We start from the raw sequence: 16251 nt of genomic DNA, 5'->3' as shown, positions 1-16251 counted from the left end.
CTCAAATCTCTCACCAATAACAACTTCTTGATCATCCCCAATTTTAACCACCAACTAGGCCCAAGTTTTCGTATTCCTTCCTTAAATCCCTTATTTAAAACTCATTAAAAAGCTAAGGGAGGTACAAAATGCTGGAGAAACTCAGCGGATGAGGCTGCATCTATGGAGAGAAGGAATAGGTGACGTTTCGGGTCGAGACCCTTCTTCAGACTCATCACTTGGAGATAAACCGTTTCAGCTGCCGAGCAGGGAAGATCTGACCGATTACTTATGCAGCTATCTGTCAGGAAAGTGCAGTTGTCCAATCACCATAAATAGTTTAATTAACAAATTTATTGCCACAGGAAGAATAATTAATCCTTCCATGCTACCAGCACCAGCATCATAGAAACATAGAAAATCGGTGCAGGAGTCGGCCATTCGAGCCTGCACCGCCATTCAATATGATCATGGCTGATCATCCAACTCAGTATCCTGTACCTGCCTTCTCTCCATACCCCTGATCCCTTTAGCCACATCTAACTCCCTCTTAAATATAGCCAATGAACTGGCCTCAACTACCTTCTGTGGCAGAGAATTCCAGAGATTCACCACTCTCTGTGTGAAAAATGTTTTCCTCATCTCGGTCCTAAAAGATTTCCCCCTTATCCTTAAACTGTGACCCCTTGTTTTGGACTTCCCCAACATCGGGAACAATCTTCCTGCATCTAGCCTGTCCAACCCCTTAAGAATTTTGTAAGTTTCTATAAGATCCCCCCTCAATTTTCTAAATTCTAGCGAGTACAAATCGCATCTTGTCCCCTTCCAATTGTTGTCTATCCTCCCAAGCCTGTCACCTACAACACCAGTGCCCCCACAATCAGACATCAATTCACCATTGTTCTACAGCCAGCATGATGAAAGAGATCATGTTCAGTGTGCTTCTGGCTCCTCATGTCTGCCAGAAGGGAGTAGTCTACACATTGCTGAATGGATGTTTTTTTGCAAGAACTGAAAAATCCGAATAACCGCTGGAAAGTGAAATGATTTTATTTTATGGTGAATTATTCTGTGCAACAAGAAAATCTCTGCATAAATGAAGCAAAAATTATGTATATAAATTTAGGAGAACAAATTGTTTTGGTAGTCTACAGATCCTAGTTATTACGCAGATTAAAAGTGCAATACCTTGGAGAGAGATGACTTCAGTTTTCCTACATAATCCCATACTGTATGGGGTGAAATTCTGCCACCAATATGAATTGTGTCTGGCAAGTCCTACCAAAACAGAAAGATAATTAAAAAATGAAAACTTTACAAGTAAATTACCCCCTGCATCACCAACCCCCATTATCATTGATAACAATGATAAAAACAAAATTAGATTTGCTAAAAAAATGCTGAATTTCATCACGAAGAGAAGCATCTAATTGCTCGTAGCAGTTATTGATAAATTGGCCTCAGCCATTAGAGGTTGAGAAATCCTTTTGGTGATCATTATCTGTTCACACAGGTAAACCATTTTGATGCTTGTTTTACCAAAAAAGACACAAAGTGCTGGAGTAACAGCGAGTGAGGCAGAGAACACGGATAGGTGAGGTTTTGGGTTGGGTCCTTGCTCCAGAGATGCTGCCAGATACTCTGAATTACTCCAGCACTTTGTGACATTTCTGGTAAATCAGTGTCTGCAGTTCCTCATCTCTACAGTTTGCAATAACTGTTTTCAGTTACTTTTAAAAAAAAAGATAATTTCAATAACCATGTCTCTTTTTTCATTCCAACTTGAGTCACATAGGATTTAGTTCCAAAAGACCTGCCAGGATGCTTTGAAAATGAAGATGTAAACAAGCTTAACCATGCCAACTGACTGAAAATTAAATAAAAATTCTGGTACTACTACACAGCTAAGTACTTGAAATTATCAATGTATATAAAATTAAGAGTTCACTGTGACAGTATTACAGCAAACATGAGGAATAACTTAAATAATTTAGTGCAGCAATTGTATTATCATCCTCTTCACCTAATACACCTTGCATTGTTTGGTATCCCAAACATCAATCGAGATGCTTTAAACATTGACCCGCTAATGTGTTGGGTGAAATTCAGGTTTCAAATACCAAATTCAAGACTGCTCTTATGTGAATATCAGAAACCCACTTCCAATTTTCCCATGGCTTGACAGCTCACTTAATTATCAGGTTGGTAATTTTTAATAATTGGTATTAAAAAAGCTGTTTCTTAACAGATCAAAAACAAAATCAACATTCAACTATTTGAATTCCCCCTCCCAGCTCCCAATCGTTCTTATGCTTAAGAACGATTACAAATGTACCCAACCCTAACAATAGAAATGTTCAAAGACTGACGTCACCTTAACTGTTACATGCATACAGACAAAAAGAGCTGATGGGGCAAAGACTTCCTTACCTCTACAAGATAGTCAATAGATCCAGAGACTGGAAAAGCTTTAGTAACAAATTTTGCAACACCATGCATGTTAATGAATCCTTTCCAAATTGCATCCAGGTGAGAAAGAAATAATGAAGTATCCAATTCCACTTGAGTTTTTGATTCCGAAACTCTATAGACAAAAAAAATCAGTCAGAAAATCTTTTGTCAGCAGTGGTCCCACCTCATATTTTACACATTTGTAATCAACGGTAGTGGATGAAATAGCTTGTTTACTGATCATTTGAAACCGCAAAAACAGCAGTTTTATCACTTCTCATCTTTTGTTTCCTAATAATGACATGTCCAACCTACTCCTGACAATCCATTAATGATCCTCAATCGTTCTGGCTATTTTATCATTATGCACACTACCTGATATCACTGCCATTCTTGTGTTGTTAAGACCGTAATTGTTTAACAAATTCTATATGTGAATGCACCATCTATTAATAAAGCAGCAGATTTGCCCACTATTTTGGCTCAAAACCTTTTTTAAATACTTTATCCGTGCGCCTTTGCTACCATTCAGTGATGGCAACCATGACTGTGTCCTACCTACCCCAGGTAACTTTTGTCTGAAGAAGGTTCTCGATCGAAACATCACCCATCCTTTCTCTCCAGAGATGCTGCGTCCCGCGGAGTTACTCCAGCTTTTTGTGTCTAACTTTTAATCCTTTTTCTTATCAAGAATCTTTCTATCTCTGCTAAAAATATCCAAAAGTCTCTGCTTCCTCCACCCTTCAAGGAATAGATCCTGATAGAAAAATATTTGCTAACATCTTAAAAATGGAAAGTTCCTCATTTTAGTGACTTTATATTTTCTCACCAGATTCTCTCTAACACCATTCTGTGTTCTATTGATCAGTTACTTATGGTTTGTACAATAATCTCTAATTCCCACATTTTCTGTACCAGCATGTCCAGAAAAACTCCCAACCACCTCAGACTTATCCTGCATGAATCTATGCTAGTTTCCATATTTACCTCTACCCAGATGCTCCAGGTTAAATGTAACTTTATCTACAATGTTCACTTCCCTCTGGAAGGTGACTCCGGACTGTCAAAGCCACCACAGCCAGACATAAAAACAGCTTTTTTCCCCCCCATGAGAAGTAGCTCTACTCAACAACCAAAAGTCTGTAGCCTACTTTTGCTCTGGTATTTTATTTCATTCACATGTTTAAACTATGTTTTATTCTTAATTGTACTGTATGTCGTGTTGTTACTTGCGAGCGGAGCACCAAGACAAAATCCTTGTATGTGTACATACTTGGCCAATAAACGTATTCATTCCTTCACTGTTGTGATCGGCCTTTCCATAAATCCTCTGCATCCTCACATACGTTTCTATTTTTAAGTGCCTTTACCTTTTGCTTATATCTCTCAATCTCCTTCTTTTTGCCTCAATGTTTGTTTACTTCACATCTTAAGCATAATTGTTGTTGAAAAAATGCTTGACCAAAATAAAAACCTTAAGTTCAAGTACATTTAGTGAGCAAAGTGAACTTGTGCCAAACTGTGCTCAGGCTTAAGTTTGCAGTCACTCAGCCGAAAATATTTGTTTCACTGCAGAATGAATTGTTTACAGAAGCGATTAAAGATGGAACCCTCCTATAAAAATTCCATTCGCCCCAGGGTCATTCAATGCATTGTACTTTGGCATAATCGTTGCACTATTTTACTCGTGTATGATTGTACTTTTCTACAATGTGATTTTACTGGATTGTATGTAAAACAAAACATTTAACTGCAACTAGTTACACGTGACAATGATGTTACAACTTCTGCACTGCTATCAATCACGCCGTCCCTCTGCAGGAAGGCGAGTTTAAATCTGCCTCTCCCATCCAGTGCCCAAACACTGCCATCCACTGCGTGAAAATGTTTTAATCCTCGCCTTTCCAGATGGTGATTTGTACTGTTCCATAGAATTTGATCACCACCAACTAACCTGAAATTACTTGGTTTATTCCCTTTTAAACAGTGCAACAATTGCAATCCTGCCATCCTCTGACACTACTTGCGTGACCAGGAAGGATTTAAATATTGTAGTTAGGGCTGCCACAATTTCCTTCCTTGCTTCTTGTAATAGACTGAAACATACTTCCTCCAGGCCTAGTGGAAAGTAAGCTACACACCGCTTAATACTGCCTCTTTTGCCATGTCTATCCTAAACAATATTTAATCTACTTCTGCCTCAACAATATCAACATTATCCCTGAGATGAAGAAACATATGGCAGTTTGAAGTGTTTTTACAACTAGTCAGGACAGATTAATTAACAAAATCAAGTCAAAGAATCATACAGCACAGAAATGGGCCTTTTGGCCTGTCCATCCTGACCTCTTTGCCCAGCTACACTAACTCATCTGTCCATGTCAGGTCCATGCTCTTCTATGCTTTACTTTAAGTGTCTTATCTAAATGTTTCATGAGCATAACGATTAAACGTAGTGTATCTGGTATAGCAGAGTTCCAGGCATTAAGCACTGTGTAGAAAAACATTCTTCAAATCTCCCTTAATCTACCCTATTTAAGCCTCTTATTTCACTGATGCATTAGGGGGTCAAGTCACTTCTTGGGTTGAAGCAGGATACTTTTATGGTCACTATTCCTTTGTCTCGTTTTTGCTGGTATCTCACAATACCTCGGTTTTGGTTCTGATTTCCAGGTTATTACCTTTGGCTTCGTATCCACTACTTCATTTGGGAGGTGAAATTCATCTGAAAGTGTGCAATCACATCCTTTCTATGGCGAGGCAACGTTTGGAATATCATGAGCAGTTTAGTGAGAAAGGATGTGCTGGTGTTGGAGAGGGTCCAGATAAGATTTATAAATGATCCCAGGGACAATTGGGTTAATGTATGGGAAGCGTTTAAGCCTGTAGTCACTGGAGATTTGAAGGATGAGAAGGGGATCTTATTGAAACCTACCTGATAATGAAAGGCCTAGATAGAGTGGACTTGGAAAGGATGATTCCGGTCATGGGAGGCGAGAACCAGAGGGCACACTCTTAGAATAAAAGGAAGTACCTTTAGAATGCAGATGGTGGAATTTATTTAGCCAGAGGGTGATGAATCTGGGGAATTTATTGCCACAGAATGGTGCAGAGGTCAAGACATTGGCCATCTTTAAAGTAGAGATTGGTAAAGTTCTTGATTAGTAAGGGGATCATAGGTTACAGGAGAAGGCAGGAAAATAAGAGTTTAGAGGAAAAATATATCAGCCATGATCGAATGGCAGAGTGGACTCAATAGGCCAAATTCTGCTCCTGTGTATTATAGTTTTCAAATGCAGTCTAACCAATGATTTATAAAGTTCCAACATAATATTCAAACTGTTATATCCTAGCTCTGATCCATGAAGATAGCGTGCTATATTCATCAACCATGTTGCAATTTTCAAGAAACTATGGACTTGAACGCTAAGATCCTTCTGTTTGTCAGCATTTACTGTGTATGTTCAATCCCAATTTGACTTTCCAAATGCATCACTTTGCATCTGCCAAATCTAAAGCTTAATTGCTGAATTTATAGGTTTTCCACTAAAACTGGAAGAATTTAAGGTAAGGGAGAAAGAGAAGCAATGGGATTTTGTTTGTGATACGAATAAAACAGCGAATTAGCTGAGAGAAGTGTAAAGCTAATTGGAATTTCTGTCCCAACTTCAACCAGTACTTTAGAATTTATTTTAAATTCCAGTAGCTACATCCAGCTGGCTTTTGTGTACTGGCAGACAACCCCATTAAAAAAAAAGCACATTATCCAAATGTACTAATGGGATCCAAATAGTGATGTTAAGTTGCAGATGAATGGTTGCACCATTTGCCACCCAGCTTCTGAATAGAAATTTATTCTCAAACCTATTTGGAATCATTTTGTATGCAAATTTGCTGCATTATTTTGACAGCTATATTTGGGATAAAAGACCTGTTGTCTCCTTACACACCTTGCTGTTGATACTCTGTACTTTTGCTCAGGTGTCCCTGATGGTTTTGACAGTATAGATTTTGGAACTGCAGATGTCAGGATGGATTTTGGTAAATCCTCTTCCCCTTTTTTAACAGTTCTCACTGTCCCAGAAACTGCAGTTGGCGTTGAAGATGAAAATATAGTCTTTGGGACACTAAGACTGGAAACTACAATGGTGGATGGTGGGTTGGCCACAGCAGCCCAGGTTGGATTATTGACTGGTGACATGAAGGAACTGCGGACAGGTTTTGAAGCGAGCTGTGTAGTAACCACATTGGTAGTTGGCAGGCCTTCTGATGCTTTGGAAAGAGGAGTCATTTCTTGGGTTGTAGCAGGCTGCTCACTCGGTGGTGAAGCAGTCAATGTTCGTTGGTCCTGTTCTTGCTGCTGCCTCACGTTGGCTCTTGGTTTTGCTTTTGGTTCTGGTTTTCTGGCTATCACTTTTGGCTTTTTAGGCACTGGTTCATCGTCCGAGACTTGAACTTTACCTAAAAGTGGGCAAATCAAGAAATGAGATAACTTAACCCTTGGTCTTTAAATACATGGTCGATTTTACTACAATTTATGCATTATCCCTGGAATATGTCACTCCCAACAGAATTAATTTGGTCCAAGCAAAGTAGCCCCACTTTTCTTTGCAAGGTTTCCATATTCAAGTATATACCTGATTACATTCAAACAGTAACTTTCAAATGTAATCACTGACATTCCAGCTGATGTTTTTCATTACGGCTTTTTAATTAATATTTGTATCACTGATCAGACTATATAACTATTATTCAGTCTGATCTCCTAACCAACCCCCACCCTCCATCTGTATCCACCTATCACGTGCCAGGTTGTGCCCACCCTGACCTCGTTTCCAACTTTCTCACCCCATACTGCAATCAGGCTAAAGAAAACAATCCATTTCCTCCACAGATGTCGCCCAACCTGCTCAGTTAATCCAGCACCTTGTACTTTGTATAAGCTTGAAACAGATTTACCACCCGACAAAATAATGTTGTATATACACCAAGAAAAAGTACTTTATGCACCACACAGGGTTGTATTGGTCCTTGAATGACACTTAAAAAAAAATAAAAAAATTAGCTTGTTGTGATGCTGTAACTACATTGCTTGGGATGGTGATTGAAATCTTAAATCAGATAAATACCTCAAAAGAGAAACCCTACACACTCTGTGTGAGAGGGATTAATTCAAAGGCCCTTTTAAAGAATAATCAGATGTGATCGATTGAAAAGCATTGTTTATACCTGTTGAATACGTAAATGTCATACTATAAATGAGGGACATTTATTCTCTATCTAGTTTGACTGAGGTGATGGCCAGTTTCTTGAACATTACTTAAATTATGTACAGTAGTTTTTACCAAAAATGAATGGCTTTCTAGACCATTTCAGAGGGGAGTTAAGAGATAATTACAATGTTTTAAGTCTGGAGTTATATATAGGCCAAAAGGAATTAATGAGATTCTCCAACATCTAATAAACTAGATGTGTTCTTATCTTGAACCCTGTAGTTTCAGTTATCTTTACTGACACGTGCTCTTTATTCCAAATTCATTTATTTAACCAAATTTAAATGACCCAGCTGTCATAGTGGGGCTAGAACGCCATTTGTTGGTTAGTAGTCTCTGGATTATTTGTGCAGTATTACAGCCAATTTTCTACTTTGCCTCATAGCATGACGATAATTGAGGTGCATGTTTTATTCTCACAAACCAGTTGCACTGAGTAGTGGTCATGATATATCCCAAAATGTCCGTGTTGCTTACCTGTACAGATTCTGCAGTTCAGATCAAACAGGTGGGCTCGATGTTCATTTGTCGTGTCTTTAAGCATGCTGTTGAAGATGTCAGGTAGCGGGAGATTGGTCTTCTGAGTAGGGTGTGCATCTTCTTGCTCCTGAAGGACAGAAATTTTTTTTGTCATTTGAAAAGCTGATGAATATGACAAAAATCACAATCACCATTATCTGATGTACAAATTGCAGTCTAGCACAACAGTTAACCGAAACAGTAATCTACACATTTTGTACTCAGGATGCAATTTAAAATGCACTGGATTCAGGTCCTATAGTAATTTTCTAAAGAAAATTTGAAAAATACATAAAGGAAAACAAAATCAGGAGAAATAAAGAATAATTTGATCCCATCACGTAAACCTACAATCATAACAGAGCAATGAAATGCTTTTTTTGTTGTTGTTGCACTCACTAAATAAAAATTGGATAGATATCACAAAATGGGATGTGATCTTTTATTTCCTCAATTTCATTTTTTTCCTAATCCAGTTTTCATGCTTTTATTCTCTATGTGTCAGTTAATTCGTTTTTCTATTCCTGTTGGCAGAATACTTTTGCATGGCATTAATCTTGCCCTCATCTATGAGAAGCAGATTGCACGATGTTACCTAATTTACCCGTGATTCGTTTCACTAGTGCCAATAAAACTGCTCTCACGTACAGACCCGAGGATGGCTAAAATAGTGTCAGCTTCAATGAGCAACTATGAACCATAAATTTAATTCAGTACTATTACAGAACCAAGCTAAGTGGAGAAACAAAGAACTGCAGATGCTGGTTTATACCAAAGATAGACTCAAAATGCTGGAGTAACTCAGTAGGTCAGACAGCATCTCCACCCATCCTTTTTCTCCGGGAATGCTGCCTCACCATCACTTGAACTTGCACTTATGTGCAAGTGACGAATAAAACTTGATTGATTGATTTTGTCTATCAAGCTACTTAATGAACATTTTCTGAAACAAAGATTGATTTCTACCTTGTTTCCAAAGCTAATTTGAATAAAGTAAGGCTACATGCTTACGTTTCAATCTCTCATCGCTGTCTCTCTTCCCCAAAGTGGTCTCTTCTACACCGAGAAACCAAACGCAGATTGGGTGATGCTTTGAAGAACACTTCCATTCCATATGCAAGGATGACCCCAGGCTTTCACAGGAATGTCACTTTAGCACCTTATTTTTACTTCTGTGTCTTCTGTCTCATTCTTCCTTCAAAACTGTACCCCGCCTCAGATAAACTTCCCACTGGCATAGACAGAACTAACCAAATGCATTTCAACCTTATTCATTTGGATTCGTTCACTATAGTGGGCAAAAGCATGGGCATTACAATGTGTACCAGGAAAATAATTGCCCTCCACCAACTGCTACATAAAGCTGATCACCCTACCCCAAACAATGATTCAACTCCAGGAATAAAACTTCTTCAACCCCGAGCTGACAAATATTGATTCTCACCAAAGCAAGAAAAAGGGATCACTTTCCACATTGCCAAGCAACGGTAGATACGGATGATCAAATTTACCACTGCCTTCAGCACGACCTTTGGTTGACAGTGGAAAAGAGTGCTCGAAGATCAACAGAAACCAGGCACTAAGCTCAAGGTGTACTGAATAAGAGTGTTCCCGGTTTCCAACATGATTTGAGAAATGGAACAACCTACAATAGACAACCTCCGAAGGCACTGAATAAGTACCACCAATTAGATCTTTGCAAAATTTTTCAAATCCATAGAACAGATAAGGAAAAAAATATAAAAGCCTTGTATTTCAGTACCAACCCTCTACTCCAATTCAAATGTCATGCCTGTCCTATTTATACTGCTCTTAACTTCCTGTCTTTTCCATTTTATTGTAACTAAATCTGGGATGGAATTTTAGAGGTTTTGACAGCTTCCAACATCATCAGAAAACTCAACAAAATATCTATGTTTATTCACTATCTCAAGATGCTTCCGTGCTTTCCTTGAGCAGAAGTACACACTACCAAGTGGTTTGACGAACCACTTTAGAGCGCACAAGTGAGTCAATAATGTGGTGTTATGAGCAGGTCAAAGGGGCAGGTTCTCCTCACCTAAGGTCGATACAGAATGTCAGAATTCAAAGATAATTCACCATGTTGTTATTTGTTTTAAAGATTTGCTAAAATTAAATTTGTTAAAAAAGCATTTTGCAGATAAACCCTCTGGGTGTATAATTGGTGTCCTTTTAGACCACAGTAGATCAGTAGCTTGTCCCTATTTATCAAAAATTCCCTTGCGGCATAAATAAAAGTGAATACTACACAGGAACTTTCACAATCTTTAACCCATAAATGTTGAAAAATCATTAAACTTTTAAAATCGAACAGTACTGCAGAGGAACAGGTCCTATGGTCTATGATGTATGTACCAAATTAAATTAATTCCTTCTGCCTGCACATGATGCATCTTCCTCCATGTTCATGTGCCTATATAAAAACTTTTTAAACACCACTATCCTATCTACTTCCACCACTTCTGGCAGCATGCTCCAGGCACCTAATACAGAAAGCTTTTTGCCCCTCAAATTTCTTTGCTGATCTTTAATCACTTTCAAGACAATTTTTTAAAGCTCTGTGAGATATTGCAGTCATAATACATCCAGTATGCCAGCCACGTGCTGATTTTGCAAGTTTATGGCCTTTTTAAACTATTCAAGGTCAAGTTGTTTGGAAGAGAACAATCGTATAGAAACATATAAAATTCTTGGGATTGGACAGGCTAGATGCAGGAAAAATGGTCCCCATGTTGGGGGATTCCAGAACCAGGGGGTCACAGTTTAAGAATAAGGGGTAGGTCATTTAAGATGAGATGCGGAAAAACTTTTTCACCCAGACAGTTGTGAATCTGTGGAATTCTCTGCCGCAGAAGGCAGTGGAGGCTAATTCACTGGGTGTATTCAAGAGTTAGATATAGCTCTTAAGGCTAGCGGAATCAAGGGATATGGGGAGAAAGCAGGAACAGGGTACTGATTCTGGATGATCAGCCATGATCATATTGAATGGCGGTGCTGGCTTGAAGGGCCAAATGGCCTACTCCTGCACCTATTTTCTATGTAGATCATTTGCTGGATTTTTGCAAGGCAGATTGGCAATGTGACTCATTCTTGTGATACAAGTCCTCCCCAGTCCTCTACACTTCAAAATCCAAACAATCTTGGCTAATTTTTCTAATATGGGTGAAACCCTACCTGTAACCCAAATTATTGCCTTACAAGGTACACAAAATTGCTGGAGGAACTCAGCGGGTGCAGCAGCATCTATGGAGCGAAGGAAATAGGCGACGTTTCGGGCCGAAACCCTTCTTCAGAGTTCCTCCAGCAATTTTGTGTACCTTCGATATTTCAGCATCTGCAGTTCCCTTTTGAACACTTATTGCCTTACAATTTGGGTATCTATAGTCTGTTATGTTGCTTGTTTTCCTCCTGCATTTTCCTCATTAAAAATGATTTTCTTGGACAGAATGCAATTGCATTGAATACTGGTCTCTTGATGGATTGTTTTGATTTCACTCCGACGTTGACACTGAAATACTCATCTTTACCTTTCTTTAAAAAGGAATTTAGAAACATTGAATAATTTTTTGAAGTGCAAGAGGAACATGTACATGTAGGGGGAATATTTGGCACCACAAATAGTGTTTTTATAGCTTGTCGTTCAAAAGGCAAATTGTGTGGCCCACTGTCTAATGATGTGTATACAACTGGATGAAGTAGTGCTCATTGTAGCTTTCATTCACTTTCACATCGTGGCAGAAGGTACCCAAGATCACTATACAAGCAGCAGTGATCAGCAATGATAATTTGTGGTAAATAACAGCAGCCACATCTACATGAGGCAATTTCATTGCTTACTCTGTAGAATGGAGACATCTGCTAGAGAAAACATAGAAACCAAACTGAATGGTAATGTTGCATTAAGTAGAGAAAGTGCATGTAGCACAGAGCTCTTATTATATCATGGCCTCAACGCAGGGGTGGGGGAATGTTGATGAACTGATATATCAACACGTTAATGCAACGGTTAGTAACCAAATCCACATAACCCACAAGATCTTGATTGAATGTTTATGGCGAGCTACCCATTGTTAATAGTGTCCTGTTTGGGTATTTTCTAGTAAGAGACAAATTGAAGCACCAGAAAACTCAAGGGTATTTAACAGCTGATAGCTCAGAAAAATTGGCTGCATCCTGCTGATGGCACTTCTTCAATTAACTCCAAAGGGGCAATGTATTAAGAGAAAATATTTCTGTGGGTAAGGACACTCAGGACAAAAACAAAAACATACAATATGAATGAGAACCTTTTGGAATGAACAGAAATGAACCAACAGGCAGAGGAAGGAAGTAGTTTGGAATTATTTAGCTCATCAACGTTACCAAAAACATTAAAATGAATTGGACTTAAAGGTATATATAAGCAAGCAGGGTTATTAGATATCACGTGGGATCTTGAGAAGCAGTGTTCTGAATACCACAGAAAAAGAGAATTCGTATTCAACTTTAAGATGATTGTTACAAATTCATTAATGATATAATCGATGGGATAGCTATGAAAGAAGCAGAGCAAAAGATATGTTTTGCAAAGGTTTAAAAAATAAAAAGGATCTTCAATTAGGGCGATAGCTAAAGTAAATATTACCCCAATAGATGAGTAATGCCCATTGGCAAATGTGCGAATAGCACCTACAATTTGGTAGTCACCATGCATCTTAATTTGATTTGTGATGGAGAATGGCTTTGTGGATTCTCATGGTAATCATGGCAAAATGTCTACAAATGAGCCAGTAGACAATGGTCAAGTGGTTAGGCAAAAACCTGTTTGGCCTGAACCTTTGCAGTGGCCCTTTTCGTAAGAGGAAAAGGTGGGAAAAGAGTTTGCAAGGGATGCCACAAAACTTGACACTTTCAGGAGACTTTAAACTAGGGATGCCTAAAAAGTAAAATGCATAAAAATTCTTAAAAATAAAATTTACTTGCAGTTTGCATGATTCTAATTACGTGCAGTGATTCTAGCCAAACCTCAATTGGCTTTCTACTAAATTATATGAAATGGTATGTGACACAGGAGGGGAGTGGGGCAGAAAAAAACAGCCAAAGCCACGTTTCAAGCAGACATAAAGGCTTTAAAATGTATTTTTGGGGCCGAGGATATGTCAGCAGACCATGTCTTAGTTTCCACTCAATAATAGCGCATGATTATGCAGTGGATTTTTGGAGGATGATCGAGTTTGGGCGTGCATTACTATGAGATTATTATACTTCCTTACATAATTTTCAGTTCAGTAGCCATTTTCCAGGCAGAGACTACAATACTTTTGTTTTCTGTCAATTGACTATGCGCCCATGTATTCTAAAGAAACAATGGACAATAGAACATCCATCCAGTTGTAGACTTCACGTGATTGGTCAGATGGGACAGTAGACACAAAATGCTGGAGTAACTCAGCGGGATAGGCAGCATCTCTGGAGAGGAGGAATGGGTGACGTTTCGGGTCGAGACGCTTCTTCAGATTGATGAGACACCTTGTTTGCAGATCCTTGATGATCCTTGCGTGCATTGAAGATGGTGTGTGCAAAAAAGAACTTGAACACTTAAAATTATGTTACTCAGAGGGGACATTTCCCACGATAATGTGCTGTGTTACACAAAAAGTCGGTTGTATTCCTCCTGATACATGTTTTCTTCAGGAAGGGCGTCACTCAACTTTTGGATAAACATTTAATGAAATGAAATCTTCTGTCATTAATGATCAAATGATTCTGAGGCAGTGTCTGAGGTGCATTGCTCAATCTTTTGCTTTAATTACAGTGCAAGCCCTATTTTAAATCTATGTATTGCTGCTTTTGCTTTGAACTGCTGCAGGGACAGAAAGGGGTCTTGTATAGTGCAATACAAGATCTGACAGCACTATTTTTCAGTTCTCAGTTATAGTTTTCCGTGTATTATGCGCATTTCAGAACATGAATGGTGCTCTGGGTTCTTTGTTTACCCCAAAGTTGTAACTCATCTGCAAAGATTAATGAGACTGCTTCAAAATGAACTCCCCTATAATTAGCACAATCCCCCCCACCCAACCCACCAGAAAAACTAGTAATTTTCTAGAACAACCCTTTAACTTAATTGCCAACAGAAAGTGAACAGCGGTGCATCAGATGATTATGGCCATTGAATGCACCAACTACAGCAACCCACTAAGGCTTCTTCAACTACATCTCCCTAAACCTGGACCTTCAGTTTAAAGGGGCAGTAGGCGGTTGGGAATATAATCACTTTCAACCTTCACCTTTCTCCTATTATTGTGGAGAAATCATTAATTGTATGAATTGCAGGAGTCAATTCAGTCACTAGTGCTAGACAATATATACAGGTGTTTAAACAATAAATTGCATGCTGACCCCAGTAAGATATTATGCTCTAAAATGTATGGATTACATCAGTGTTTTTCATGACTATATCATCAATTTACTTAATACATTTTGCCCACAAGAAGTCGCACAGCTGTTGGGTTCAAACTTGCATCCATCCACGAAACTCAAGATCATCACAAAATTAGGACTTGAGTGTGTAACGTTGCTGCGGATATCATCAGCTCATTTAGATAGCTGTATTCCAAATCAGTGCAGAAGATAGGATTCCAGGGCCACCAGAGAGAATCACAGGATATCAAAGCAGTTGCAGTACTTTTAATCACTTGAAAATATACTCCCTTTAAATTTTGTGTTTGATCATTTCAAACCTTAGTACAATATGAGGCAGTGAAGTGTGACATTTTCCTACCTGTGAGAGAAAGAGAGGATGATTGTTTCTTCTTGGCAGTTCCTTTTTCTGGTGAGATAACAGTATGTAGGGAGAGTGTCTGTGATGTGGACAATGTACACCATTCACGGAAGTAGGGTTAGACATGGGAAAAGGAAATTCAAAACCCAGGTCAAATTGCTGAGATCTTCCTCAACAGATGATGAATGTTTTGTAGAAAGCCAAAAAAAGAATAGAAAACAGAAGCTTTTGCACATTTCCTCTGGTAGGAGAACCAAATTAAGTGGGGCCCAGCCTTAAAATTAGAATATTCAAGTTGATCTTTGGAAGTGGCTTGTTACAAAGAAGGCAGGAGAAATTTGAAGTATTGCCCCCATACAGCCGTCAGGACAATGGAGGCAAGATATGGTTCACCTAGAACCCAGTTGATTCAAGGAGACTTTAATTCTCCCCACAGATCCCATGTTCTTCCACTTCCAAGGCAATGGTGATTATTTTAAAATGAGCTTTTATTAATGGAGTTAACATCTTCATTTTGTCAAAATGAGATTGCACCAAGGATGGTGTTACTGAAATCACAAGCATTACTTTGCTCCCACGACCCACCTCTTTTCCAGGTTTTTCCCCCTTACTACAATCAGTCTAAAGGGCCCCAATCCAAAACATCACTTATCCCTATCCTTTAAAGATGCTGCCTGACTCACTTGAGTGTCTCCAGCACTTTGTGTTTTTTTGTATATCAGCATCTGCAGTTCCTGGTTCCAGAATAACTTTGTAATGTTACATTTATTTCATCCCTTCAACAAAACGTTACCTTGTTCATTTCCCACCGTCTCTTCCTCACCCCCCCACGGTAAAATCCTATACTTACTCTCTTTCCTCCTGGAGAAGGTAGGTACCGTCTTCACTCGACTATGAGTCAGTGTCTTACGTTTGTAAGCAACCAGTACTAAATCCATAAGGTCCTCGCCTATGCTAGAGAAAAATCCCTACACCTACTGTGATTTATCTAACCCACTGTCCATCCATAAAATATTATTTTTGATATCAGTCATTCCATGGGAATACTTTCAAATGCCTTACTGAAATTCAAGTATTCTACACCCACCACCGTACTACTAATCGAGTTGTGTCGTCACACCATAGAAAGCTTGATTTTTCAGGAACTTGAAACTGGCTAGCCAGAATTTTACCTTTATCCCAATGCTGAATGATCTTATCTATAAGGATTTCAATAGTTTAACCAGAATGGATGTTGAAACATTG

At 38.7% G+C, this 16251-nt stretch overlaps 1 protein-coding gene across 8 annotated transcripts in view; it reads right to left on the bottom strand.

The window, feature by feature from the left end:
- dido1 (death inducer-obliterator 1) overlaps positions 1–16251 on the bottom strand; it is a 112178-nt gene that overhangs the window by 15206 nt on the left and 80721 nt on the right. For all 8 annotated transcript variants that reach the window (XM_033041695.1, XM_033041696.1, XM_033041702.1 and 5 more), the window contains 4 exons: positions 8181–8310; positions 6381–6891; positions 2410–2563; positions 1168–1257 (listed from right to left, as the gene is read on the bottom strand). In XM_033041695.1, the coding sequence (XP_032897586.1) occupies positions 1168–1257; positions 2410–2563; positions 6381–6891; positions 8181–8310 (885 nt within the window). The remainder of the gene's footprint in view (positions 1–1167; positions 1258–2409; positions 2564–6380; positions 6892–8180; positions 8311–16251) is intronic.

The sequence above is a fragment of the Amblyraja radiata genome, chromosome 23, assembly GCF_010909765.2.
Source record: "Amblyraja radiata isolate CabotCenter1 chromosome 23, sAmbRad1.1.pri, whole genome shotgun sequence".
Taxonomy (NCBI): Eukaryota; Metazoa; Chordata; class Chondrichthyes; order Rajiformes; family Rajidae; genus Amblyraja; species Amblyraja radiata.
This window is presented reverse-complemented; position numbering and strand designations above follow the sequence as displayed.